The following is a 25,678-nucleotide window of genomic DNA, read 5'->3' on the forward strand; positions in this document are numbered from 1 at the left end:
AGTTTCTTCCTGTTTAGAAATTTTTGTACCCTTGCAGTTCTATTCATTTGAGTACAATTCTGATTGCAATGCAATTCTACCCAGACGGGTAGAAGGCTCTACTTTTTTTCTTAGAGTGTAGGTGACTTGTAAATGGAAGAGGTCCGGCGCTGAAGCTTTTGCAAGGCGGCCTGGGAGACGTCCGAGGTTGACGGGGCGGGTTGACGCAGGGTATTACATGATTGGAACTCGTGCATGTGTTCACAAGCCCTCCATAACACCCAGAACTGCCCGTCGTCGTCCCGTCTGGTTCAATGGGCACTTTTTTTTTTGTCTTCTGAGCAATAGGAGCCGGTCCTTTCAAGTAATGCGTCTCGGATCACAGCTTTTTAATTTGACGCTGTACCTGAGTCGGGCGGATGCCAGTGAAGTGCATCACCTTCAGTGAAGTTCGGTGGAGGCAGCTTGACGGTGTGGGGCAGCTCCTCGTGGTATGGTCTATGTTGTGGATAAAACAATTAATGCCGAAGGTTGTCGTCACATCCTGGCAGAGTTGTACGTAACGAGTTACTAGTAATCGCGTTACTAGTAATCAATTACTTTTTTCAGTAATTTTTAACGTATTCAATTAATTTTGTGAGCAAGTAATTTTCCTAGTAATCTTATTACAATTTTCGGTAATCAATTACTGAGTAATCGGTTACTTTATTAACCTTCTGTCAAAAATGGCAACCATTTTCAGCAAGCCAATCTGTTCTTCAGTTCCACCACGAGTTCGACTGAAGCAATGACGCAGAGGTCACTGTGACGGCCGTCTCTAGTCCACACGTGTTCCATGCACACCACAGTAATATGATAATCCCTTAAAACCGCGACCTGCTGGAGCAACAGTAAAATAGAGGTGACTGTATTGATAAATTGTGCGGGCTGAACATAACAATAGTAACAAAACGAAGCGTATGTTGTTTTAAATGTGTATATAAATCTAATAAACGCGTGTATGTGTTTTGTATGTTGCTTTCAAATGTATTTGTGAATTTCACTTATCATTTATGTCGGAGTCTCATTAGAATTTGCAACAAGAACTGCATGTTTGCACGCTGCAGGCTTGTTGCTTTACTATGGCCCACAATTTAAAAGTAACGGGAAAAGTAACGCGTTACATTTTTAATCGGTAACGTATTGCATTTTTGATGAAGTAATTTGTAACGGTAAAGAATTACTTTTCGCGCAGTAGTAACAGTAATTGTAATCAATTACTTTTTTCGAGTAACGTGTACAACTCTGCATCCTGGGCAGCGAGACACCGTGAGCAGTACTATGACAATGCTTCGAAGATTATCTATACACGTATACCCGCAGGATATAACCATATAAGGTTCCATTCAACAAAATGCATGTCATGTGGGATTGCTCTGATGAGATGAGCATTCGATACTTGGACCGTGAACTCCGGGAAATTCGAACTCCAGGTCAGCTCTCAGTTTTGAGGCGGAACAGTGCTATCATAACCATTTACAGTCTATCTCGTCGAGCACAACGCCTTGTCTTGGTATTCCTGCCAATGGCGCGTGGCGGAAGCTTTCTTCCCGTTACTATCCCGAGGTACTTCTGGAAATGCACATATTCCAACGCTGCGCCAGAAATTCTTGTTCGCTCAGCTTTCAAGTACATTTCTGCGCTAAACTGTTGTTCGGACAGAATAACGTAGCAAGCTCCTGGACCGCGGCCAAATACTCCCGTGGTCTCGTTCGGAGAACTCGTTACTGCTTGCAGATCACGATATGATATGATATGGCATTCTTGACGTCAAGTATCGAAATGTAATTCGGAGTACATTTGCCCGTAAGGTGACTCAGCCTATGTCAAACATGATAATCTTCACGTTGTCGCTGTGACCAAACCGGAGAAAGCTTCTGCATATGTCCCGTGACTGGCATGACGATGCTGGATTGGATTGAAACGAGCAATAATATAGAGATTGCGGATGACGATGCTGTATGTATGTCGTAGCATATCTCAGGTAAGTAATCAAGAGACGGAGATCGCGTGCAACGTGTGATTACCTAAAAAAAAAATGTGTGTCTTTAACGTGGTCGTACATTCGGTTACCGCGTGCCGGCCATGCGTGTGATATGGCCCCTGGATGGAAACGGGTTCGGTTCCCTTGTTCGAGATAGTTCAGCTATAGAGTGAGATAAAGACCACATTGATGTACACAACAGCGCCTACAACCATGGGTCGCGACTCGAAGAAGTTATTCTTTACAAAACCATATTTTTAATATAGAACTTCACCACATTACGCGTTCGCCAACAATCACTTCGAATGTCATCGTTCTTTCTCCTGATTTGTTGACAATGGGATATAGTAGATTCGCTTATTTTGGACAGTTTGTATTTCGCATAATGTGTCCAAAAGCTGCGTACACTCTCTGTTTTCACGAGCGACATGGCCGAACGGGTTCAGGCATCCCGCTCCCTGGTGGTAGCCAAGGTCTTGCTGAAGACTGGGAGGTAGTGGGTTCGAATCCTAAAACCGGCTGTGCTATCTGACGTTTTTCCTGGCTTTTCCGAAGACTTTCGAGGCGAATGTCGGCACAGCTCGCTCTGAAGTTGGCCCAAGACGCATACTAAACCCCCTGTCCCCCACTCCTTCCTGCTGCCCTCTCTCCATCTGTCCACAATCCGTACGTCGCTCATGGCCACAGTTGCTTCGCGGCGCTAACACGAAATAAAACAAAACTCTCGGTTTTCAGCAAGTCAGAATAAGGCCCAACGACATCATTCTGAATGTTACTTGGCTCCGGACGGTGTTATGGGGTGAAGCTCAGTTCCAACAGCGCACGCAGTTGAGACGTTTAGAAACGCGATTCTCGCTGGTTATGGTGTTCCAATACGACGTTGCCACGCGGATAATAGCACTTTTACCAAAGAAGAGCTGTGTGCGCATTGTGTGACACCTGGTCCACTTTTCTTTCATCGTTGTTACTGGAAACGTCCCGCAGTGTTCTGACACACAGTGCTAGAAGAGGACTCCAATGCATTTGGCGACACCGTGTATCAAAATAGGGCGTACTCAAAAAAGATCAAGCTATAAAAATGCACGGCTCTGCCCTCTTCAAGATCAGTCGGCCTTGGACATGTACTACGTGGCTTCAAGTTACTAAACCCGCACGCAACACAAAGGGAACAAATAACATCCCGCTTCCACGAAATGGAGAGGAGTTGTCGCTGAACACCGTGACTTTTCCCAGAATTGCAGCTGGTAATGAGAATGAAGTTCCCCAGGGTGGTCGTAGAGAACGGCTAAAAGTACGCTCTGTGTTTAATAATACACGTGCAATGCCGCCATTCTCTGTTTAAGTCGTTATTCTAGATACCCATCCAGTGGTCTATACGGTTGCTAAGGAAGCACGGGCGTTTGTTAAATGCCATAACTGCTCTAATATCACGCTGAAAAGTGTCGCCGACGACTGAAATTAGGGCAGAAGGTAATTTCATCCCATTGCTGCTATCCCAGAGAGGTATATAATCAGTAGTGCGTATAGTGGTCCGCATGTTCTAAAGACGTCAACATATCGCGCAACTCGTGGAATACATATCCGCCGCAGACATCTAAAGGAAAATCCCTGCCGCTTGCGACACCAGTTGTCATTTTGCCGAGATGAAGGAAGTCATTGAAGCAACAACTTTATTTTGGTGATTATTCAAAAATGATTATTATTCCTCACCAAAAGATTGGTGTGTACATCTCCTGGATACTTTGAACGTGTAAATGTACTTGAAATAATAATAACGAAAGCGTTGTTCACGAGTGTATAGATCTCCATGTTTCACGTGATGCACGCACGCATTTCGATTCATTAAACAATACATTATGATTTATGACATTACATTATGTAACAAGACATTAAGCATACTGAGACGCACTGCTTTGCAAAACGAAAAGGACATCACAGTATACAACCGCCATCAAATCCCCCACAGAGCCCATGTATGTTTCCGTTCAGCAAATTAAATGCAACCCATTGGAACTATTTTTGTTCCTCTCCTCGTTTCTGCCACATAAGAATACGCTTATATATGAACCCTCGTCTCACATCACGGTCGTCCACGTGCGGAAACGGCTACCTATTTTTACCGACACCTTCCGCCGAACACCCCTTTCTCACCCGAACTTATCTAGAAGCCGTTTGCATATACCCCTATATAACCAGAACAACAACGTTATACTGTTCATTTTTCCCCTCCTCCGAGACCAGTTTCGGAGCAACGTGAAATCCCTCGGGAGACGCTCGACTTCGAGGGCTAACCCGACGGACCTTCTGTTTTCGTGACTCGCCTGGCAAGGCAATACGTATCGGACATCAACACTACTATACGTTGACCTTGCCAAGAGGACGCCGGGAGAGTTAATAACTCTCGTTCTCTGCAAGGAAAGGGAGGTGGTCGGTCACTTATAAGGGCCTCGGAGGACTTCAAGAGAAAGTCTGCCGCAGACACAAGGAAGTCGAAGATGGCGGGAAGTTGGTCAAGGGTTTGGTTGGCACTGCTACTCTGTGGTCCAGGTAGGCGATCTACATGGGTGCTCTCAACTCCTGAGTGTAGCTTCTTTCTTTTATATAGTGGTAGTCTTCTTCTTCTTTTTTTCTGTCAATGTTGTATGGCATGGCATGTGTGCATCTAACTGGTTAGCGGTCACGACTCTTGCAATACACTTATAGTAACAACAGTAGTAGTTGCAGCAGCGGTAGCGCTGCTAGTACTGCTACTAGGGTTAGCACAGTATGGCCTAAAATAACACGGGTCTCTTATTGTGAACGCCAAAACGTGTAAGATAGACGACATAAGAACGGCATATGCAGTAATCCCAACAGCCACTAAGTATGCTGCACGCATAGCTTGAAAATATTAGTACGAATGCGTCTTGTGACTCTTGGCTTTCTCCTCTGTTTTTCATTTCCTTTTTTCTTTTCTTCCTTTTCTTTTTTGAACATTCGAACAGTCAATCGATCCCACATAGATTCACGGCTGAAAGAAAGCTTGTTTGTCCAGTGCGCCATTAACTGAACACGCAGCTGACCTCTGGTCCTGAGGTTAATTGAAGAGATAATACGTTGTTTACGACATATGCTATTTTAGCCACGTGAGTCAGACAAATTCATAGAAATTCCGTTACTGTATTATGCAAAGCAGTCTCGTTCTTTTTCCAGTACTTTTGATTACTTCGATTCCTGTAAAACATAACTCTCTATAAAATATATAAATAAATTATTGCTCAATAATTGCTGGTAAATATTGCTGACGAGAATCTCTTATGTTCTCAAGCCTGGCTTTCTCCGCCGCCTTCATAAGTTTACGTGCCTAAGCATTTGGCTGTTTGTAGGCGCAACGACTGTCACATCCTAATGAGCAGAAAATATAATCCGTTGAAATGCTGAAGGACGAGATGCATCTTTGCTTTTTCACTTTTGGGGAACAAATAAATTAAATAAATTTAGCTGTCACGAAAGCGGCGCTTCTGGCTCTGCACTAATGGAGCCAGACGTACGTGAAGAGGGCTATTGTGTCGCCAACGGAAGCAATGAACTGTCAAGAGTATGTAGAACCGGTGGGGTCACGTTCTGTTTTCTTTTGCATTCAATCGTAGGGAGGGGCGTACTATAGCTGTCAGGCTTGCAGGAAGCACGACCTACTTGTACCAGGAACTGCTGTGGGGCAATATGTCTCGGTTGCGCTCCTCGGGCGCTCCGTCAAAGCTGAATGTATATTGAAGAGACTGACTTGTCGATGTGAACAAAGGAATGTCGAGTATTAGACAACCCACAAGCAAGTCGGTCAGGCGTGTACCTCACAATCGTAATTCGTGTGGCCGGTGCAAGTGCAAATGTAATTTTTCGGTCATAATACGGAAAAATGGTTTCATACTTTCTTCTTTTTTTTTTCTCTCTCTCTCTCTCTCTGCCTCTTTTTGCTTACCCGTGTCGAAACCGTTAATGACCGATACGATTTCTAAAGACAGGCAATGTGTTTCCTCAGGCGAAAAACAGGCAATAAACCTCTACCCGAGAAACGTCATCATGACGATAGTACACAGTCTGAAACCGAAACAGATCAAAAGGGAAGGGATGGGTTCCCCACGAATGTTCGCTTCTTCGCTGGCTTCGAGCATAGCTCAACTCTACCAAACTAGTGGCGCTGTCGAACCCTATGACGTCTTTTGTTTTCAAACAGAGACAGGTCTATTGGAAAGAAACGTTTCGACATTCGGCCAAACGCGTTCTTCTTCCGAGGGCGCTCTTCAGGCGCCCGCACTGGTTTCGGTGTTTCTCCTCTCCCTTCTTCTCTCTCCACAACTGTCACGGACGGACATACACGGCTGCCGACGTTGGTGGGCCGTATAAAGCTATCACTTTAAAGTTAAGCAACAATCAAGCAGCTTTCAAGGTTGGTGCAATTTAAGAGCTAGCTTGCGATGAAATCTGTCGGGGCCACACCTGGTGACAGACAACCCTCTTTTTTGGCAGGCAGCACTGGCGCTCACGTAGCCAGCATTTTTTGTTGTGAAGTTTCCATGCGGAGTGCCATAGAGGTCGCTTTAGACCGAGTGTTACGTGCATCATTGACGACGGAATTGACGGACACAAGCGGCATGGCCGACAGTGTCAATGCGTGCCGCTTGTTGGTGGTAGCTAAGGTCGTGCTGGAGACTCGGAGGTGGTGGGTTCGAATCCTACCACCGGCTGTGCTGTCTGAGGTTTTCCCTATAGGTCTTCCGGAGACTTTCCAGGCGAATGTCGGCACAGTTCCCCCTGAAGTCGGCCCAGGACGCATACTAACCACCCCGCCACCACTCCTTCCTGCTGTCCTCTCTCCATCTGTCCACACCTGTACGCCGCTCATAGCTACAGTTGCTTCGCGGTGCTAACATAGAATAAAAAAATCGACGGGCAATGCGAAGTTGGTGTCGAGATAGGCACAGTGTTGCTCGCAATTTTCAATTTTGATTTCCTAAAAAAAAAAGAACTACGAGGTGGTTGGGACTATAGAGCCCTGAGTCCTATTGAATGTACTCTTTTTATAGGATTATTTCACTTTCTTTACGGTTACTCTAAAAATGCGAAAAGGCCAAAAAGCATCGTGCGCGTAAACTTTTGAGAGAGGTACATAACCCAAACCAGGGAACAGGCAAGACGAACACAACACGATCTCACAGGCGTCAGAGTATCCTCCGGTGTCCCCCTATGCCACGTCTGAGAAAGCTGTTGGGTACCTAGTTTGCTTCTAATTAAAGAGTTGCTGCGTGTTTGATAGCGTCTTGTGTTCGTCTTGCTTCTTGTACCATTTTAGTAACCATCATATACCAGCTCGCCCGCGTCCTTGTCCCCTTTTGCTGTTGTGGTTAACTTCTGTTAACTTTTTGTGTTAACTGTTAATGTTAACACATGTTAACTTTTAACGATTTTTGTTAAATGCCATCCATGGCCATCCCTTTGTCATTTGTTGGACAGAAAGTTTAGATTTTTTTATAGAAAATTCATCCTATCCCCGAGAACTAACATACGTTCGTGTTAGCGTCGAGGATCTCTGCAACGCGGAAAGGTGCACCATTTTTCTCTAGATCACTGGACTGCCAGGAGTTGAAGGATGCTGACTAAGCTGGTGCAAAGCTGCGAAGAGGATGAAACCCGAGACAGGGAAGAAAGACACAACAACACACACACAAAATTTCTCGAACACGGTAAATGGACGACAAACCCCTATACAGGGCCGGCGAAAAAAAAGGGGGGGGGGAGTAAGGCGACCGCCTTAGGCCCCGCGCATGAAGCCCTCTACCAGGGATTACTTTTTTTTTAAATATCAAGTATGCACTTAGTCGTGTGAAACAGGCCCGGCGATGTGCTTTTGCCTCAGGCCCCGCACACCCCTAGCACCGGCCCTGCCCCTATATATATTCAAAAACCTTCCCCTTCCCCCGCTACGGAGGTTTTTGAATATATCTAGGGGTTTGTCGTCCATTAAAGTTTGCGGTGTTTGAGAAATTGTGAGTGTGTGTTGTTGTGTCTTTCTTTCCTGTCTTGGGTTTCGTCCTCTTCGCAATCATTAGACTGCGCTGTACCGCGTTATGAAATGTTATGCGAGCATGTTACGCCACCCATTATGTAATATAATCTCCCATGTAAGCGTAATAGCCCTATATCACAATGCTGTAATGGCCATATGTGCTGTATTTCCGCTTGTTGCGCGCCTATTTTCCTGGTAATATGACACTGAAATGTAGACGAACAGACTGCTACTGGAGGGTTGTTTACAAAGTTTTTCTGCTCCGCTTCACCCTTTCAGTCAGCTCAGTCATGAACATTTATTCTGGGTTATGACCTCACATGGGGATATTTCGTCGATCCACTGGGGAATTAAAAAGGAACCGACAAGCCGATTAGGATAGGCTGCTTTCTCCTCTGTATGTGTGTTTCGCGGTGAAAACGATCCGTAATTGTGCTGTGATAGCAGTGATTAATGAAAGACGGACGAGGAATGAGATGTCAGGGTACCTTAGGTGAACGTCTGAGTGAGATGACCATTCTCAAATGAAGGGAGAGGAGGAAGAAACGACCATATCAGACCAGGTATCGTCTATTCCACAAGAATATCCCTGTGACATATTGTCGGCTGAGGGCTCATTAGGCTTCTGGTGTCGCAACTGAGTCATGTTTTGCCTGAAGCTGGATTCACACATGCGTTTTTTGAACGCGTTTCGCGTTCGCGGCGCCGCAATACGCGAGCCGCAGAGCGTTTCCAGACACTTTTCGAGAACCGCTACCTGCTGCAGCTTCGGAGGGGTGGGGGGGGGGGGAGGGGGGTCAAGGTAGCTTGCCGTTGTTGGCCGCACTCAAGACTATAGTCACCACTATAGCCAAAAAAAAAAGGAAAGTGGGAGAGAGGAGTTGAGGACTTCAAAGTGATGCATAGGCAGGATAACCGATACTGATGGGACGGAGGCTTCGGAGGGCAGAAACGCGAACGCTTTTCATCCGGCCAATCGGTGCGCTCGCGGAAGGGCTCCTTTGGTGTCGCGGGTCTCCCAGCACAACAGCTATACCACGCGGGGAACTTTTGTCCGTTTGTGTGTGTGTTTGGTGTGACCGTACAAATGCATTAATACTCACGAAAAGTTGTTTGTCGTCAACGACGAGCTGCGAATTCACGCAAACCACAGAATCAACGAAAACGCGGTGGTCACTTTTTCGGCGCAGCTGCCGAGATCATCTATCTACCCTTTGCTCGAAAACGAAGCCTCGAATGATGTTTTGAAATCCGGTCGCGTCCGTACCCTTCTTTTATCCAAAAGCCAATTCGTCATAGTCGTTCTCACATTTTCTTCTCTGAAAACTATGGTTGTCGCCTCGAAAAATAGCGCTGTCTGTCATCTCTAAATGCCGCTATAGCACGAAAAGTGACCATAAGTGGGAGGAGCTTACGAGCATGCCACGTCACTGCCACGTCACAATGTGACGTAGGTGAAAACTCCCTATGCCATAACACTGGAACGTTTTCGCGACCAGTGTCTTCTCTGTGAGAGTCGTGTCTTCTAATAAATTATCCACACTGCGCAGGCAAACCTTATGTGTAACATCACGGTACCATTATTATTATTGACAAAGCCGCTGACGTGTGGCGCCACCTCTGTAGAGGGCACTACCTTCGAAAAGGCGAGACCGCCGCCATGAAGTAGGTCCAGCGAAGTTTGGTTTCTGTTTTCATTCTCCGCTATATGGTATTTAGATGACTATTAATATGGAAAACACGAAAATTTCATGATGTGATGTGATGTGAATAAAGAAAAAAAACGGGGATGAAAATTACACGAAGTATTATACACATAGTACCAGGACTTAGAAACAGCAAACTAACGGCGAACGCGGTTAGGGTGAGGGTGAGGACTGTAAGCGATAGCGGCAAATCCGTTGGCAACAGCAGCGTTCCTCTGCGTCCGCGTGACGTTATGCGAGTATATATTGTACTATTCTCTCCACTGCGCCCTGTAGACCTTGTTTGCCTTCTCTGGCTACGTCCTTCTTTCCTGTGGCATCCTGTGGCGAAGGCCTCATTAAAAAATCGAGGAATATTAATGTTCACTGTTTTCTTCTTCCAGCCGTCGTACTGGGAAAATACTACGGCAAGCTCATCGGCGATCTGCAGTCCAATGCACACGGTGTTAAAGGAAAGGTATACGCGGCAAACTCCACAACGCTTCAGCTGGTTGATTTCAGTTACGATGGATCAGCATCAGGTAGGGCAGTAACGCATACAAGCGTTTCGCATGAGAATTACGGACCCCTTGAACATAGAGCCTTGTGTTTCGAGGTTAAACCCGGTTTAAACCGCTTCTACCCCGATTTGTATCGCCTTCATTTGAGGTAAAACAAACAAACAAACAAAAACGAAAACTAATTTTCCAAAGTGTTAATTCAGCTATCAATACGGACAAAGCAAAGCGTTTAGCACTGCGCATTCAGTACCGCTGCGTGTTCATTCAGCACATTCAGCTGCAATTCAGCACAGCTGCGTGTTAATCTGAGTGGAAGACGCGCCTTTTGTTTTTCTCCTGAAAATTTGCTTGTTCCATCCGATATCTCCCGATTTTCCCCTATTTTCAACAAGCGTAAAACCTGAAAACACAATGATCTACTCGCACACGCCATTTGTCTTTGCAATGTTGGGGACCATTGCTTTAGGTTCATGAGGGAAGCATTAGCTTGAATCAAGCAAATAAAAAAAATGATGTTGGTGTTGAGAATCACCTCGTTCTTCATTTCTTTCAGAAGCTTACTTTGCTGCGGGGACGTCCCAAGGATCCGTGTTCCTGTCGGACGAGAACGGAGGGTGAGCTTCATTCTTTCTTTTCGGCATACGGACAAAATCAAACAAAAATTAGCTGTGCTGTCCGGCCATCTTCTACATTAAGCAAACAATATAATGGTTCATTATTATCGGGATAATGTAACTTCGGCAGCTGTACCCTACAACGGGTATCTGACAACCAGCATGACACCAGTATTAAAAGTGGTCAGTACAGAGCCCCTATAGGTCAATCCCTGCACATCGCAAATGCCATAGAGCTCTTACACCTCAACAACTGAGCCGCGTGATAGGTACGGCAGCCACAGCGTGTCATGGACATTATCGCACTATATCCTACAAGCTCCGTACGCCGTCCTCACATGTTGCAATAGAACGTGTACACGGTGCAATACCCTTTCCTTACGGAATAAGAAGCGACCCAAGCATACCCGCTGATAGTAGACAAGACGAACGCTCTACTCACATGGAGCCCAGAGGGAACAACCACTTGGACTGGATTGGATTGGATTGGGTACCAGCAGGGAGGGCGTCTACTTTTAGCTTCTGGGAAGACAAGTGGAAAATTTGCGCCCCCACCCCACCCTCACCCGTATTCTTGCTGCCAGAAAAGTGTCTTTTTGGTGTCCCTTTTGGCGGGCTCAGGGGGAGGGGACAATTTCCCCCTTGCCACCCCCACCCCCCGTAGACGCCTGCCCTGGGTGCCAGAAATCCCTAGGCGGATAAGCGTTGATACATATGCGTTCATGCGTTGAAGGCCCGTGGCAACATCGCCTAGAAACTAAGCCTGATCGCTTAAACGCCGTGAAGTAGCTATTAGGAGTCCGCCAATCACGACCGTGCCTCGGCGACCTAGCTATGGAGACGATCCGCCATGAGCCGCATGAGCAGCCACTTGTAGCCACAGAATGCCTCTGTTTGGAATCGACTGCTGCGATTGCCTGAATCCCGACTTTATATGTTCTCGTAGCGAGCGAGAAGAACAGTTACGAAGAAGAAGAACCGTGGTTAGCGTGCTGGCCATGTCACGTTGAGACTGGGAGGTACCCGGGTTCGAATCCTAGTGCCGGCTGCGCTGTCTGAGGTTTTTTCCTCGGTTTTCCTCAGACGCTGTCAAACATAAATGTCGGCGCAGTCGCCTTGGAAGTCGGCCCAGGACGCACATTCCCCTAAAGCGTGAGTCGTGATGGTGCCCACATCTGTGAGGCCGACGCGGCGACGGAGCGCGGCCGAACGGCGATCTCTTTCATTAGCACCGCCACCACCACAGTTACGGCCCAGGACGCACGCCCCTCCCTCCCCCACCCTGCGATTGTTGCCCGCCTACGCGTGGCCTACTACGACAAGCAGTTCTATTACCACCACCACCACCACCAGGAGACATTAAGCAGGTTTCCTTGATTTATCATGGCGGCTCCGACTGTCATTTGTATCTATCATGGCAGCTCCCGGACTTGGACTTTGGGAGAGGACATCGCTCCCTTACAAATCATTTGCTCCCCCATTTCCCTCTCTCCAAGCTTTTCTTATAGGGTCACCCCTTATGATTTGTATGGCACGGCACTGGAATAACCTTGTGTTTCTATCAGTGCCTTATGAAGCAATCGGAGAATTACTAACGTCGACTCTCATGTTTAGAACGGCGTCATTGAAGAGGTACAACAAGAGGACATTCCTGCTTCCGTTGCCTGTTGGGACGCGAGTCACCGACCTCGACTGGTTCGGTGTAGGACCCAGCGATCTGCAGGTGAGTTATATCTATAACGTCATGTCGCCGGCGTTTAAGGACCACACACGGATTCACAACATACGCAATGAATGCTTCTGTCCTTGTAAGTATTGCGAATTTTCAAAAGGCGTCTCCATAGGGACTGTGCGACAAACTGGTGGCGCCGCGATGCGGCCTCCGGAGAAAGTACCTTGCGTGATAGCCGCCGGGTAGCCAGCTTTGTTTACATGTGAAGTGCGGGTATCTTTTTTTGCCACAGCATCGCTAACTGTACCAGCACCTAAAAGAACTCTTCATTAGGGACCAGATGCTTCATTTCTCGCGATTTCTACGCTTCCAATACCACCGAGGTCACTAGACTCGCAGCGAATAGCGTTTGTGACGCGCGTTCGGCCATTGCATGAGGTGTGCACAACATGAGCGAATATATATATATATTTTTTGTTCTAGTTTCAATGAAACTGAATTAGGACCTGCAAAATGATCAATGATTTACAGTTGCCACTTCCGTGACGGTGAAACGCCGCTGGATACTGTATCACCGTCAAATGCACCGACCAAACGGCAACCTATTTCGAGATAATGATTGAGGTGTTTCATCGCCAGTGCCCAGAGCCGATATTGCTCCCGGTATGACGAGTCTCACAGTGAGAACAGAAGTTCTACGTTGTCCAAAAGGTTTAGTATTTACTCACTGACCATTTCACAGCTGTCGTCCCGCAAGCTTACGGCGGTTGCCGAGGTAAAAACTCATATACTTTCTTCTTTGAGGATCTCTTTAGAGTTATTGTATCTGAATATACTGGAAAAACTGCAGTACAAGTTCAGGCAATAAGTTGTGACCCCACGTGTTTATTTGTATGGATAAAACGGACGCACGATGTAAATTTCAGTGACGAAGCTATGTGTGTGCAAAGACGACGAAAGGAATACAAGACTCAGTCAAAAACATGATATTACAAATGGCTGGAGTCAGAGGAATACACGTATATAGCCTTCGCTAGCAAGCCATTTTATGAGGAGTCAAATAACCATCCTCTCGACGTATCACTTACAGGTGTTTTGACCGGGCGGACGCGCGTGGCTGTTCTCCTTCCGTACTGTTAGATGCATTATAAATACGGTGGTTGCTTCTGTGCAGTTTGTCTCCATTCTCTTCGTTCGCGCCCCAGAAAAGTTCCACATCATTTGCACTTCGAAAATAAGCCCTTCTAATTACGGAGGTCGCCACACAAGCTACAGTTCCACTTGAGAATGCATAGAACGGGCGGCGTGGTATCACGTCGGATACGTCCAAGACCGCCACTGGCGGCGCTGTCGCGACGGAGCAGCGCGCCCCCTATAGGTGTCGCACGGTCCCTATGTCAACCCTTCAAAGAAGTATTACAGTAAAACATCCAACGAAAGCGAATACCAATTGTTCTTCGGCGCTATATGCCAAAGCATGCCAGAGCTACACCTCGGCGCAGTGCCCACATGTTTGAACTGTACTTTCACAAATGACATTTTGTAGTGCATAGAGTTACCGTAACGCTTACTTGAGGGGGGGAAAAACAAGATGTAAATCCACATATGGAGTTCATTCACGATTACGCTGGAACGCGTTGTTCATTGAGAGGAAAACGCGCCATGTGCCCTTCTTCAATGTATGGCGCTCACAGATGCTCAATAAGATCAATAAAAATGATTCTAACTCGCTTCAGTTAGATGCGTTCTAAGGCAGATGGCTTTAGGGGTGTGACTTTGCAGCTCACTCACATAAAATGATTATGACTCTCACTGCAACATGACGACAACAGCGTCACCCACGTGGTTGGAGCTTTCTGAGGCCTTACCCTCATTGCGGTGCTCTACAGCAAGCGAAGACTAGCCGCCAGTGTCTATTATTTCTGTATCAATGCATGTGGCAGCACACATTGAGCATTCAGGACGTGACGGAAACGCTCAGTTGTGCTCCCCAAAACGCAAGGCCCAGCTGCGGTATTTGGTAAAACCTATATTCGCGATTTTCTGCGGGGCTATTGCTCCACACCCTCTAATGCACACTAACATATATTTCTTTTTTGATCTGTTTGTCCATCTATTAAATATTACAAACAACTCTTTAGCATACTTTACATCGCCACTTTTAAAAAACAAAATCCAGATCATCATCAACAACAACAACAACACACCATTCATGAATGCGCACGTTAAGCGCGTGCAACCAACACTATTATCTGTTAGTTCTTAGTTCTCTTTCAGACTGCCTTTGCTTTACTAGGTTTACTTTAGAAAATTGGGCATGAACTTTGGGCATTCTGCAAAGACCGTTTAAATGCTGCAGCTTGATAAGGGCCATCTTCCGATGCTGAATTCCGGGAGCCCGCACTGGTTCCGGCGCCATTGTAATTTCTTCTCCGTTTCTCTCTCCACAACTGTTACGGACAGAGCAGCAGACAGACTGTTCATGTTGATGAGCCCCCTAAGAAGCCCTTTCTTTCATAAGACCGCGATTAATTTACGAAGTTGAAATTGTACGGAAGACAACAATACAGAACGCGGTACGTTTGATTCGCCTTTTATATACGCTGTTCCTCTTTCATCATCGAAAACATCGGAATATGCATCGGGCGGCTACTAAGTGCCTTACATTTGAATATTCGTAGAAGGTAATCAAACTTAGTTCCGCTTCTAAGAACGCGAATTATTATGCAAAACCGCTAATGAACCGCTGAAGTATACTTCATCGCCAAAACGAGGGAAACGAGCAGAAAGTATTGTTGGCTGTGACATGGATTGAAGAGGTCGGGACGTGCGTTCGTTGAAACGTGATCAATTTGTACGCACGTTGCGACACTGGGGGGAAGGGGGGGTAGCATAATTGATCGTAAGTGCGCCAACGGTAGACCTTACTGGTCTTGCTGCTATGGTAGGGCAATAGCGCAATGCTGAAAGCTCCAAAGTTTACTTTATTTTACTAATGTATTAACTAACTAACGCCTGTAGTTTATGCATGTTGAGGTTTATAGTAGGATGAGAACGCAGGACATACCGTGTATTCACACGAAAGACACCCTCGCAGAATATTCCAGTGGACGAAAACGCGTAAAACTGCTCACGGGCCAGAAGTTTCGCCGCATCTTATACTGCGCACGCAGCAGACGACAAGCTCTGGCAGACGACACCACCGCGAGCCTGTCGTCTGTAACGGAATACCTCGTGTGGCTGAGCCGCAGGATATTCCCCATGGGTAAAAGAGCACGAAGACTTCGAGTGGCAGCAGTTAGTTATGACGCTTTGCACGTCTTCCGCGGGAGTATTCTGGGGAATGTCGCTAATCTGAATACAAGGAGAGAATCAGATACCATACTTTTGTGAGCGCGGAACTTTATGCACAGTGCAGTTCTGAGCCTAACGTATATGCTATCTTCATTTCTCAGTCTACGTATGGTTCATTGACTGTGCCCGCGGGATTCCAAGCACCGGCCCCTGTGACGCTGAGCCCCCTGAAGAAAAGGGCGCACAATGTTGGTTCTGGACCGGTTGTTATTATGAACCACAACACCATCTTCATCCCAAAGTTCACCTACGATGGCTCCGGTCCTGGTAAGCGATTCTGACATCAGGACTTTGTTCCTTTAAAATATCTCTGTGGATAGGGTTACATATTCGCGTTTTAACTTTCAATCTCACTCGATATTACGCAATGCACACACATCTCCGAGATTACAGAGTGCAGTGACTGTATTGCAGACTATTCTGGGGAATTTTAAGTGTATAATCCAATCGCAGGAACCCATTCGCACGTCAGGTGACACCGCCACAGGAAAAAGTCATTTACCGTATTTTCAGGAGTGCCCGTTATACAACATGCGTTATACAGTAAAAAAGTGATCTGAAGAGGTCCTGCGCGTTATCTAACGGTGCGCGTTATATACACGGAAATATCTTCCTGCAAAAAGGTCCTTTTCAGGTTAGCCTCTTTAGCCTCTTCCAGGGTGTGCTGCGGCTTTCTCCCAAATCTCTTAGGGTCAGTTGACCAAACGGACGAAAGGGCACTGGACCTCATAAAAGCGTCTGAGATCTGGTGGAACTGGACACACCCACAAGGAAGAATACAAAATGTTGCTAAGTTTTGAGAACGCACTGGCCGCATCTGTTCTTCAGTTGGGCTTTCCATGTCCCTGAACTTCGCGTTTGCTCTCGGTGAATAAGCAGAAGAATGTTCGTGGGTCACTGTCGTCTATTCGGGCAGTGCGCCTGACCTGTGAAATAAATGGATGGTCTTCTTTTGTAGCATGGCGTGTTGTCACCAAAGCTATCGGTAACATGCATATATGATACACCGCGTTGCTTTATTGTGTATACTGGCGGCAGTACAGAAGCTTGTAGCAACATTGCGGTGCGCGTTATAAATCGAACTTGTTTTCAAATTCGGCCCGCTTTTATGGGTGCGCGTTATACACCGGGAAATACGGTAATTGCATTTGGCTATATAATAAGGTGGGTAAGAAAACTTTGTACATTCATCCAGCGACGTAATCTCTCTTTCTTTGTTGAGAAACGAAACGTTGTGCAAGAATAAATGAGAGTAAAACAAGTTAACACATAGCACAAGTTAAAACAGGCTAGTTCTCCAGTGGGTTCCAGCCCATTGTTCTGTCGTGGGGAACGAGCAGGCCGACAGCGCCGCAGAAGCAGCACTCTCGTCTCGGAACCGGACCCGTATTGTTCTGCTCAGAGGAGACCGCCGTTCAATTCTGCGACGTCTATAGTGACACCCCTGGCTTCCCGCCAACGGACAACCGACATTCTTCCCCCCTGTATGTTGAACAGAGTTGATCCCACGCTCGCTTTCCGCATGCCACGAAACACATCTCGTCAGGATGCTGCATTAATCCACCGCATGCGCCTCGATGTGGCCTTTACAGCTCAGTGGCGTTACCGCTTGAGACAAATTGATTCTCCCACCTGCTGCCACTGTGGTGCTCTTGAGGATCTGGAGCACATTCTTCTTCATTGCCCTCACTACGAACCTTCCCGAACCACACTCTCTGAGTCTCTTCGTCAGCTGGACTCTCGCCCTTTCTCCCTACCGAAATTGCTTGGTCCCTGGCCCAATCCAGCCCAGCAACGCTCTGCGCTCAAAGCTCTTCTGACATTTCTGGACACCATCGGACTTCGATCGTTATTGTAAAGGAGCTCGTTATTTTATTCCCCCCATTCCACCAAGCAATGGGGTAGAGTATCGCCTGTTGCGATGAAACTCCCCACTCTCCAAGGCCGAAAATAAAGTTGTTGTTGTTGTTGTTAAAGTAAAAAAGTAAAAGGAGCAATAAAACGAGGTTCAGCACATGGTGATGTTGCCAAGAACGAGAATGGAAAGTAAGCAACGGGAATGTTGCTAAGATACCCACCAAGGACACAGGAACGGGAGGTTTAATAGAGACAGAACATTGAACTTTAGAATAACACGTATTCGAATGCAAGCTTCGCACCAGGATTTCATAGAGACACACTCGGCCACTGAGGTACACTGGCGCGCGTGACCCCTTTTGCCGGCAGTGTCAAGTTATTTAAAGCCATCATAACATGAGGATGCGGCACAATTGTGCTGCATGTCAGGCTTACAGCTCAGACAGATAGGCAGACAGATTTCTCCATCAACTGACATGGCAGGTGCAAATAAAAACGGTGCCGATCGCATCAGTCTTGCTACTGCACTGCGAAATGAATGAAGTTCATGAACTCTAGGACGGTGATTCGCATACAGAGGCAACATTTTCAAAAGAAATCGGTGATGATGTTCCGAGGAACTTGCCTGGCTTTAAGTGGAATCACCGAGGAACAACAAAGCAGAGACAGTCCAACGAAAGCGCAATATTAGAATGCAAAATAAGGTGCCGTTTTCGTTGTTGCCACTGGGTTTCGTTGTGACGTCACGTCACGTCTTGTCACGTCATTGCAGTTATACGTACAGCCGCCGTCAGACTGAATCGTTACGTGCGGGCGCGTGGCCCACGCATACTATAGCGGCGCGGAGCGTTAGTCAGTCCTTGGGTTTGAGAGTACGCGTTCGAGACATAGGTCCGAGACTGGGCACAAAGACATGCACCGAATCACGATAGCAGCTTTGAGTGCTCGGTGGGTCGGTTATCGCTCCTTACAATCAGTACCTGCTTTGCATTCACCCTCATCACCCTACACCGGCTGTGATACCACGCTCCATGACCCCGTCCAAAATCCAGCGGCCAAAGCCACGCGTCGCTGGCATCTGCGTAGGCTACGCACTCGCGCGTTATGGTTAATTCTGACTGTGGCTGTACATGCAGGAGTACTGCTTCGTGAGCAGTAACCCGAACCATATGACTTTCGGAGTACCCCTTTCAGACTCCACTGCGCCTGCTCCAGAATGTGCTGTCTACCAGCGAAGTTACGTTGCTAGCTTTAGCTATATCGTGCACCTCTTGCTTCTGAAAGTGTTTATTCATTTTCAAGAATGTGTTTCTTCTCTTTGTAGATGTCTACTTCTTGGTGGGCAAGGGGAACAAGCCAACTCACAAGGGTGCTACGAAGATCCCCACGGAAAGCGGAGAGTAAGTACATAACTAATCGAAAGTCATGGCACCCTAGATGTTTGCAGTTACAAGTGCTTTATGAAACAATTTCTACTTGAACCCACTTTGAACCACTTTGTACCACTTTGTACGTAAGTGTGTATAAAGTGGAAATTGTTTCATAAACAATTTGGGATTGCAGACATTTGTCACCTGGGACAAAGTGTGTGTCTATATTGGCTCCATATTACGAGGGCCACGTTTCAGTAATAGCACACGATTGTACGCAGGATCAAACTGAAGGCGGGCTACAAGGGCACGGATATGCTTCTCAGGCTACCGGGCTCTGCCAGCTTCACAGACTTTGATTGGTTCAGTGTCTACTGTATTCGCTTCGAAGAAAACTTTGGTGACGTTACGTTCCCAAAGAATATGAACCTCCCCGCAGTGTAGCCACACATCACGACGCTTGACCGCACATATGAAAGCCTTTGGGAGCGATTCAGTACACACGTTCTGCAGCATGCAATACATCTCCGTAACAACGGTCAGGTGCATCTGTCCGTTGGAAGAAACGCAGCCGTATTGGATTGCATTGGATTGGATTGAAAGGAAAATAATATGGAGATCGTTGTTCCACGAATGTGAATCCGGCTACACCAGAACCGTTATAGTTCACTGCGGAACGACCACTAAGGTTCGGTGGGGGTTAATTATGACGTGACGTGAAAGAAAACGAACGAATCAAAAAGAGAAAAGATAGGATATCAGATACACGTGCGTATTGCATATGCAGTGCATATCGAGGAAACTGAGTTTTAATAGATATTGTAAGCACTCTATGGAAACGATACGATAAAGGAACGTGTCGGATCTTATCCGTTGATTGGGTGCGGCAGAAATTGTACTTCGAAAGCCACGTTATCAGTGGTCTGCTAACACACCATACACCGACATCTCATAACCAACGCCTTGACATTTCTGAGGCACCTCTTTTAGCGCGGCTGCTATCGTCCCCACATTCAACGCGCATCAAAACGTGTCGTGATAATCTGTACATTAAAATGTGAGGCGAAATAAAAGACACTGAATATCGTCTATCTTCTCGTGGTCTTTTGTGTGTAGCATATTGGTTGGCGGACGATAAGTGCAGTGGCTTCGTCTCACGCTGCATTTATTTAGCGGGTTCCGATTATACGGTCCTTCCGTTTACAAAGGAATAAGGAAGGGACACATTAGGAAATTGTGATGGGAAGACCACGCTCTATTACTACAAAGGAAGTGATATATGATACTTTCTGCGAGCGGCGTATCCCGAATGGAACGTTTATATGCGTGATGCCGTTAACGTTTCTAAGTTGCCTGTTTCGTTGAAACATCAGGGGCCTCTGTCTTCATCACATCTGCTTTGAAGCGGCTGACGTCCGTAACACCAGCTGCTTTAACCAAGCAAACCTACGAAAAGAAAGTAGGAAAAATTGATACTGCGCTTGGATAAGCTTGGAATAATATCATTTTTGGATGCGTGACATGCTAATCGGAGACAACAGTTGAACTTTCCAAACGTGACAGGATAAGAAGTGCGCCGACTTACGCGGATTGCACGTTTCCTCTTGACAACCTTCTTCATGTAGGCGATGTACTCCTTGTACAACTAAAAAACGTAGCACGCTTTTTATATTATGTTGTAGCGAGAATGTCTGTGCACGTTGGAACAATGACTGAACTCGTGTTGAAAAATGAATCAACTGAACATTTTGAACATACTAATCGAAGGACTACGACAGAAGGCTGTCCTTCCGCTCATCAGCCAATTTTATCCTTACCAGCTACGATCACCCACTTCTCATTTATTGATTTCATCAGCCAATCTTCCCTCAAGGTAGCGTTATTATAAAAAATACTTTATTTTAAAGAGAATACAAAATGTAGCATGTTGTGCCTCCCACGCAGCTGACGGTGCCGGAAAGCACACTTGTTTGCCTTCATTTCTTCACTTCATCATTTGATCAACTAAGCCCAGCACGACACATGTGGGAACTATGAAGTCGCCCTCAAATATTTGGAATATAACCCTCCCCCCCCTGTCTGCCCCTCCTTCCTGCTGTCCCCTCTCCATCTGTCCACGCCTGTATGCCGCTCAAAGCCACAGCTGCCTCGCGGCGCTAACACGCAATAAAAACGGAAACATCTGGAATAACCACACGGCCGAAAGGAATTCCTCGATCCATCTGCTAAACTGCATGTGCCCGAAAAGCACCACGCTGCTATTGAACTTTATTATAGAGTAACAATAAACCGTAAATAGTATGACACCCCTCAAGAATATACCCTGTTCACGACCATCTCTATAATACACGACCATAACACTCGCCCGTTCGCCTATGGGACTTCCGTCCGCGCCTCGAGAAGCGGAAGTGCCGTATTTACGCGCGGAGCGCCCGCCAGGGGCGCCACTTGCGGGACCCAGAAGAGCGCCTGTTGTAGCTCAGCTGTGTGCAATATGAGTGGTCCTTGTGGTTAATTCTTCGTGCGTACATGTTTGTGTATTGTCGCAGGTTCTCTGTTCATGTAGAGCTAAGAGTTCTGAAACTAAATACTCAGAAATAGGCTGTGCTCGGAAGCGTAGGTGGCATGTAAAACTGTGAAACTCGCGCACTATGTGCCGTACATTGTACACATACACTTGGCAGCAGCACCTTGTGTGTTGGACCAGTTATCATGCGTTTATGATTGTCAGACGCAAGCGCGTTCAGACTTTACGTTTCACGTGAGAGGCGTTCCGTGTTAACATACAGGGCAGTTACAGAGAATGGGTGAATACGACCGTAAGAAGAAACTGTTCCTGGCAAAGAGATGACTGACACCTGTTACGACGTCCAACAGAATGTGTTGTATAAGCAAGCACTTCCGTTTTAAATCAGCAGTTGCTTGTTTTGTTTTCCTTGTTTTGTTTTGTTGCACTTATTTGCCCCTTTTTATTTTACTTTTACACTTTTTTTTCTTCTTTTGCGGTTTGCCATTACAATGCTCTGCTAACCTTTATTATGCTAGTCGGATAGAAGCCACTCTGAGAATTTTTCTTGATGGTGGCTTTTCTGCGACGCTACCTTTTGGTGCCTTTTTTGTGTTCGTTTTGCAGTCCTGGTAGATGCAAGGCTGTGTAAACTTCGTGATCACTAAACGTAGGTACCGTATAGCCACGGTGCCACGTCTGAGAATTTTGCGCTTTGCGCCGATGCTAAAGTCTTCGGCCTTGAAATGCCGAGAACACGCAGAGTTCGAGCTAGCATGCAGGCGAAAAACGATTTTAGATGGAGAGTTTTTCGCTGTTGTTGCAAACAATGGTCGCGGCTGATTACTTTGTTGTACGAAGCATCTTCATCAAATTTAATGCAAGCCTTTGCTCATCGGCACCAGTGAAGATGCTGTTCTCCTTTGCGAATCTGATTGTACGGCCGAACACAAGAATCCTAAGTGATGCAGTCAAAAACTTCTAATATTAAAATTACCGTGATAATCTAACAAATAAATGCTATTTTTCCTTGCTCACTTGTTGTTATGTTCATCGTTCTTTCTGCAATTCCAGATGACATCTTCATCACAGTATTTATGGTACTAGTTACGGCATTTAAATACTGTATATTTTATATTTAAATACTCCTATCGAAAAGTATTTATGAAGAGTATTTAAACACCCCTTTCAACAAAGTATTTTGTATTTATATTTAAATACTAAAAAAATGCATTTATGTCCACCCCTGGTCGGAGGCCACGGTTCATTACTCTTTTTTTTTTTTTTTTTCAGAGAGAGATGCATAAAAGGTACCCAGCTATATTATATAAAACTATTTATGGTACACACTGCCATCCATAAAGTGCACCCTATATGAAATGAAACAATCGCAATTCGCAATGAAGTTACTTGTGTCAAGACGCCGCGATATATTTCGAGCCACTTCTCCCGAGCCAGCATTTGAGCGAAACTCGTGGAATGAAATACTTGTGTTCGACACTGCTTTCTTCGGCTTGCAAAGCGGGACGGTGCAGTATACCATCACGTCTGCACCATGCACAAACCATGCACTGGAGACAAACACTGTCCACCGCGTGAAAAATAGCAAAAACCAACCGCGAATGACGGCAGCAACGGCATCCGCATAGCATGCGTCGTCTGCCGAGGGTCCCGTATTCAGCGCCACAAACGCGCGGCGGCCGCTTGGCGAAACTGCATCAGTGGCGCTGGGCTAAGTGCGAGTGTGATGGTCGTGTATTATAGAGATGGTCGTGACCCTGTTACAGCCCTTTTTCGGCAACTACGTTTTTCTTTTTTTAATGCGTTAACATTAGAGTCCACCCTACGAAAGAGTCGCGGCGTGGTCTGTCTGTAGTCACGGAATTGGAGAGAGGCGCTCCGAGGGGCAGCAGGAGAGTGGGTTGGGGAGAGAAGGGGCGCTGTGGAGAGGGAGAGCAGGACGGCGAGGCATGCATGCGCAGTGAGTGGAGAGGGAAGGAAAGAGCGCAACGCGGCGCGCCGGCAGTGCAGCTGTGGTAGTCGACGGGTTCAGAGGTGTCTGCGTGGGCGCGCCATGGGTTGTGAAAGCTGTGCGGAGGAGCGGCGGCGAAAGAAGGCTGCGGCTGGGAGACGGCGCCGCCAAGCTGAATCGAAGGAAGCATGTTAGGCTCGTTTGGCTGCGGATGCTGTCTTGTGTTAGTGTTGTGTAGGGTCGTGTGAAGGGGAGTTCCCAAAGGGTTTTGAAGTTTTAATGCGAACGCATTTCCGTCGTTTTTTATCATTTGACAAACCTAAATCCTGTGTCGTAATGGCCAGCTTTTCCGCAGGACTGCTTCACCTTTAGATGTCTCCATTTGCGTAACAACATTTTAGATAGGAGCGCTCGTTAGGCTTTTGTAGTGACGGACTGACTCTCTAGTAGTGATGGGCGATAGTCATCCAGACACCATCGATCGTACTATCGATGGTTGAGACGACTACTCATTTCAGTATCAATAGTTTTGTTTAAAACTATCGATAGTTTCACCTATCGATATAGTACCCCGCTTGCTAATCCGCTAAACCCGCTTGCTGCAAAAATGTAGAAGTCACTGCTGCGTGTTGTGTATCAATGTAATCAAATATTATTTATAGTTCCACATTACCGTTAGCATGAAAAAGAAACAATAGGAAACGATTACATAAAACAGAGGAGCTGAAAACAGACCTGGACTTCTGTTCTGCTTAAACCAACAAAGCAGAAAAAGATATTTCGTGGATTGTTGGCGCTATGCGTATCGTTAATATTATTCAAAGCAGCCGCATAGGCTGTCAAACAATAACTAGTTTATGTTACTGCCACAGCAATACGGGTTTCTGACAATTAAGGGCCACTAATTCCTCCTCAGAAATGCCAACTTTATAGCTGTGTGTAGATGTACACTCCGATATTTCATAGTTCATGAATTTATTTCCCAACATCATATTTCTCCCCCCCCCCCTCCTGAGAGGCGATTAGCATGATGGGAATGGATGTTCTGAGGCCGGAACAAATAGAAGGGACAAATAGAAGGGAGCTGGCTATCCTTTTCAGTGATTTCCTTCTTTTATCAGGTAATTATCAATCACGAGCGAAACGCGCTCGTCGAACTGCATGAGCAAAAAAGAGAATTCAGAAGGTCTTGTTTCCGATGGAAATCTGTTCACTTTTAAATTGTGAGTGCCTAAACGATAGTTTGCATGACCGAAACGCGAACTGATACGTTTTTTGAAAAAAGAAAACATGGGTAAATTTTGAAATTCGTACTCAACAAACTATTGAGAGTTTGCAGGAGTAAAACGTGAAATTAGAGAGTTTAATTTTCAACAGAAATCTGCTCAAATTTCAGGTTTGGAGTGAACACACTATTGAAAGTTTGCAGGAGCAAGAGCGAATTCAGAAGGTTTCGTGCTCAAAAGAAACAGCTCAAACTTCAAATTCGCAGTGAGCGAACTATTGATAGTTTGCTGGATCGAAACGCGAATTCAGAAGGATTCACTTCCAAAAGAAACATGCTGAAATTATAAATCAGGAATAAATAAAGTATGGATAATTTGCAGGAGCGGAACGCAAATTCAGAAAGCTTCGTTCTCGAAAGAAACCTGCTCAGATTTTAAAATTGGAGGAAACAAACTATTAGTGGGTTGCAGGAGTGAAACGTAAATTTCGCAGAAAGTTTCGTTTTCAAAAGAAACAAGCTAAAATTGTAAATTCGGAGTGAATAATGTAGGGGTAGTTTGCAGGCAGAAGCGCAGTGCTGGATTGGCTTGGCTAAAGCGACGTGAAGCTCGGTGAAGTGCACCACCACGCGCCCATTGCACCAGTCACGATACTATCGATAGTCCGAAATACTATCGCGATACTATCGATATTCCGGTTCACTCGATAGTTGGACAATCGATAGTCAAAAACTATCGATAGTATCCAATGTTTCGGTAGTATCGCCCATCACTACTCTCTAGCACACGGCTCGTGTAACGCAGTGGTTTATGGAATTATGGTCTACGATGAGACACCAGCACTTAGTCATCAAGT

At 46.1% G+C, this 25,678-nt stretch overlaps 2 protein-coding genes across 2 annotated transcripts in view; one reads left to right on the plus strand and one right to left on the minus strand.

Moving 5' to 3' along the window:
* The first annotated feature begins 4,243 nt into the window (after positions 1-4,243).
* On the plus strand, positions 4,244-20,207 carry LOC135401164 (protein Skeletor, isoforms B/C-like). The gene is made up of 7 exons (XM_064633403.1): positions 4,244-4,549; positions 10,135-10,272; positions 10,805-10,865; positions 12,480-12,588; positions 15,993-16,158; positions 19,073-19,148; positions 19,400-20,207. The coding sequence occupies exons 1-7, from the start codon at positions 4,498-4,500 to the stop codon at positions 19,560-19,562; spliced, it is 765 nt and encodes a 254-aa protein (XP_064489473.1). The 5' UTR covers positions 4,244-4,497; the 3' UTR covers positions 19,563-20,207.
* The window catches only part of LOC135401165 (uncharacterized), a 110,360-nt gene continuing 104,602 nt past the window's right edge, over positions 19,921-25,678 (minus strand). Inside the window, exons 13-14 of the mRNA XM_064633404.1 lie at positions 20,704-20,763; positions 19,921-20,564 (exon numbers count right to left, since the gene is read on the minus strand). Of these exons, the coding sequence (XP_064489474.1) occupies positions 20,463-20,564; positions 20,704-20,763 (162 nt within the window). The 3' untranslated portion in view covers positions 19,921-20,462. The remainder of the gene's footprint in view (positions 20,565-20,703; positions 20,764-25,678) is intronic.

This window comes from Ornithodoros turicata, chromosome 7 (genome assembly GCF_037126465.1).
Source record: "Ornithodoros turicata isolate Travis chromosome 7, ASM3712646v1, whole genome shotgun sequence".
Lineage (NCBI taxonomy): Eukaryota > Metazoa > Arthropoda > Arachnida > Ixodida > Argasidae > Ornithodoros > Ornithodoros turicata.

Bases quoted from the DNA above. Each gene is read 5' to 3' on its own strand.
- LOC135401164 (XM_064633403.1), top strand. From the start codon at position 4,498: ATGGCGGGAAGTTGGTCAAGGGTTTGGTTGGCACTGCTACTCTGTGGT. The intron at 12,589-15,992 runs GTGAGTTATATC...TTCATTTCTCAG, and splicing joins TAGGACCCAGCGATCTGCAG to TCTACGTATGGTTCATTGAC. The intron at 16,159-19,072 runs GTAAGCGATTCT...TTCTCTTTGTAG, and splicing joins CTACGATGGCTCCGGTCCTG to ATGTCTACTTCTTGGTGGGC.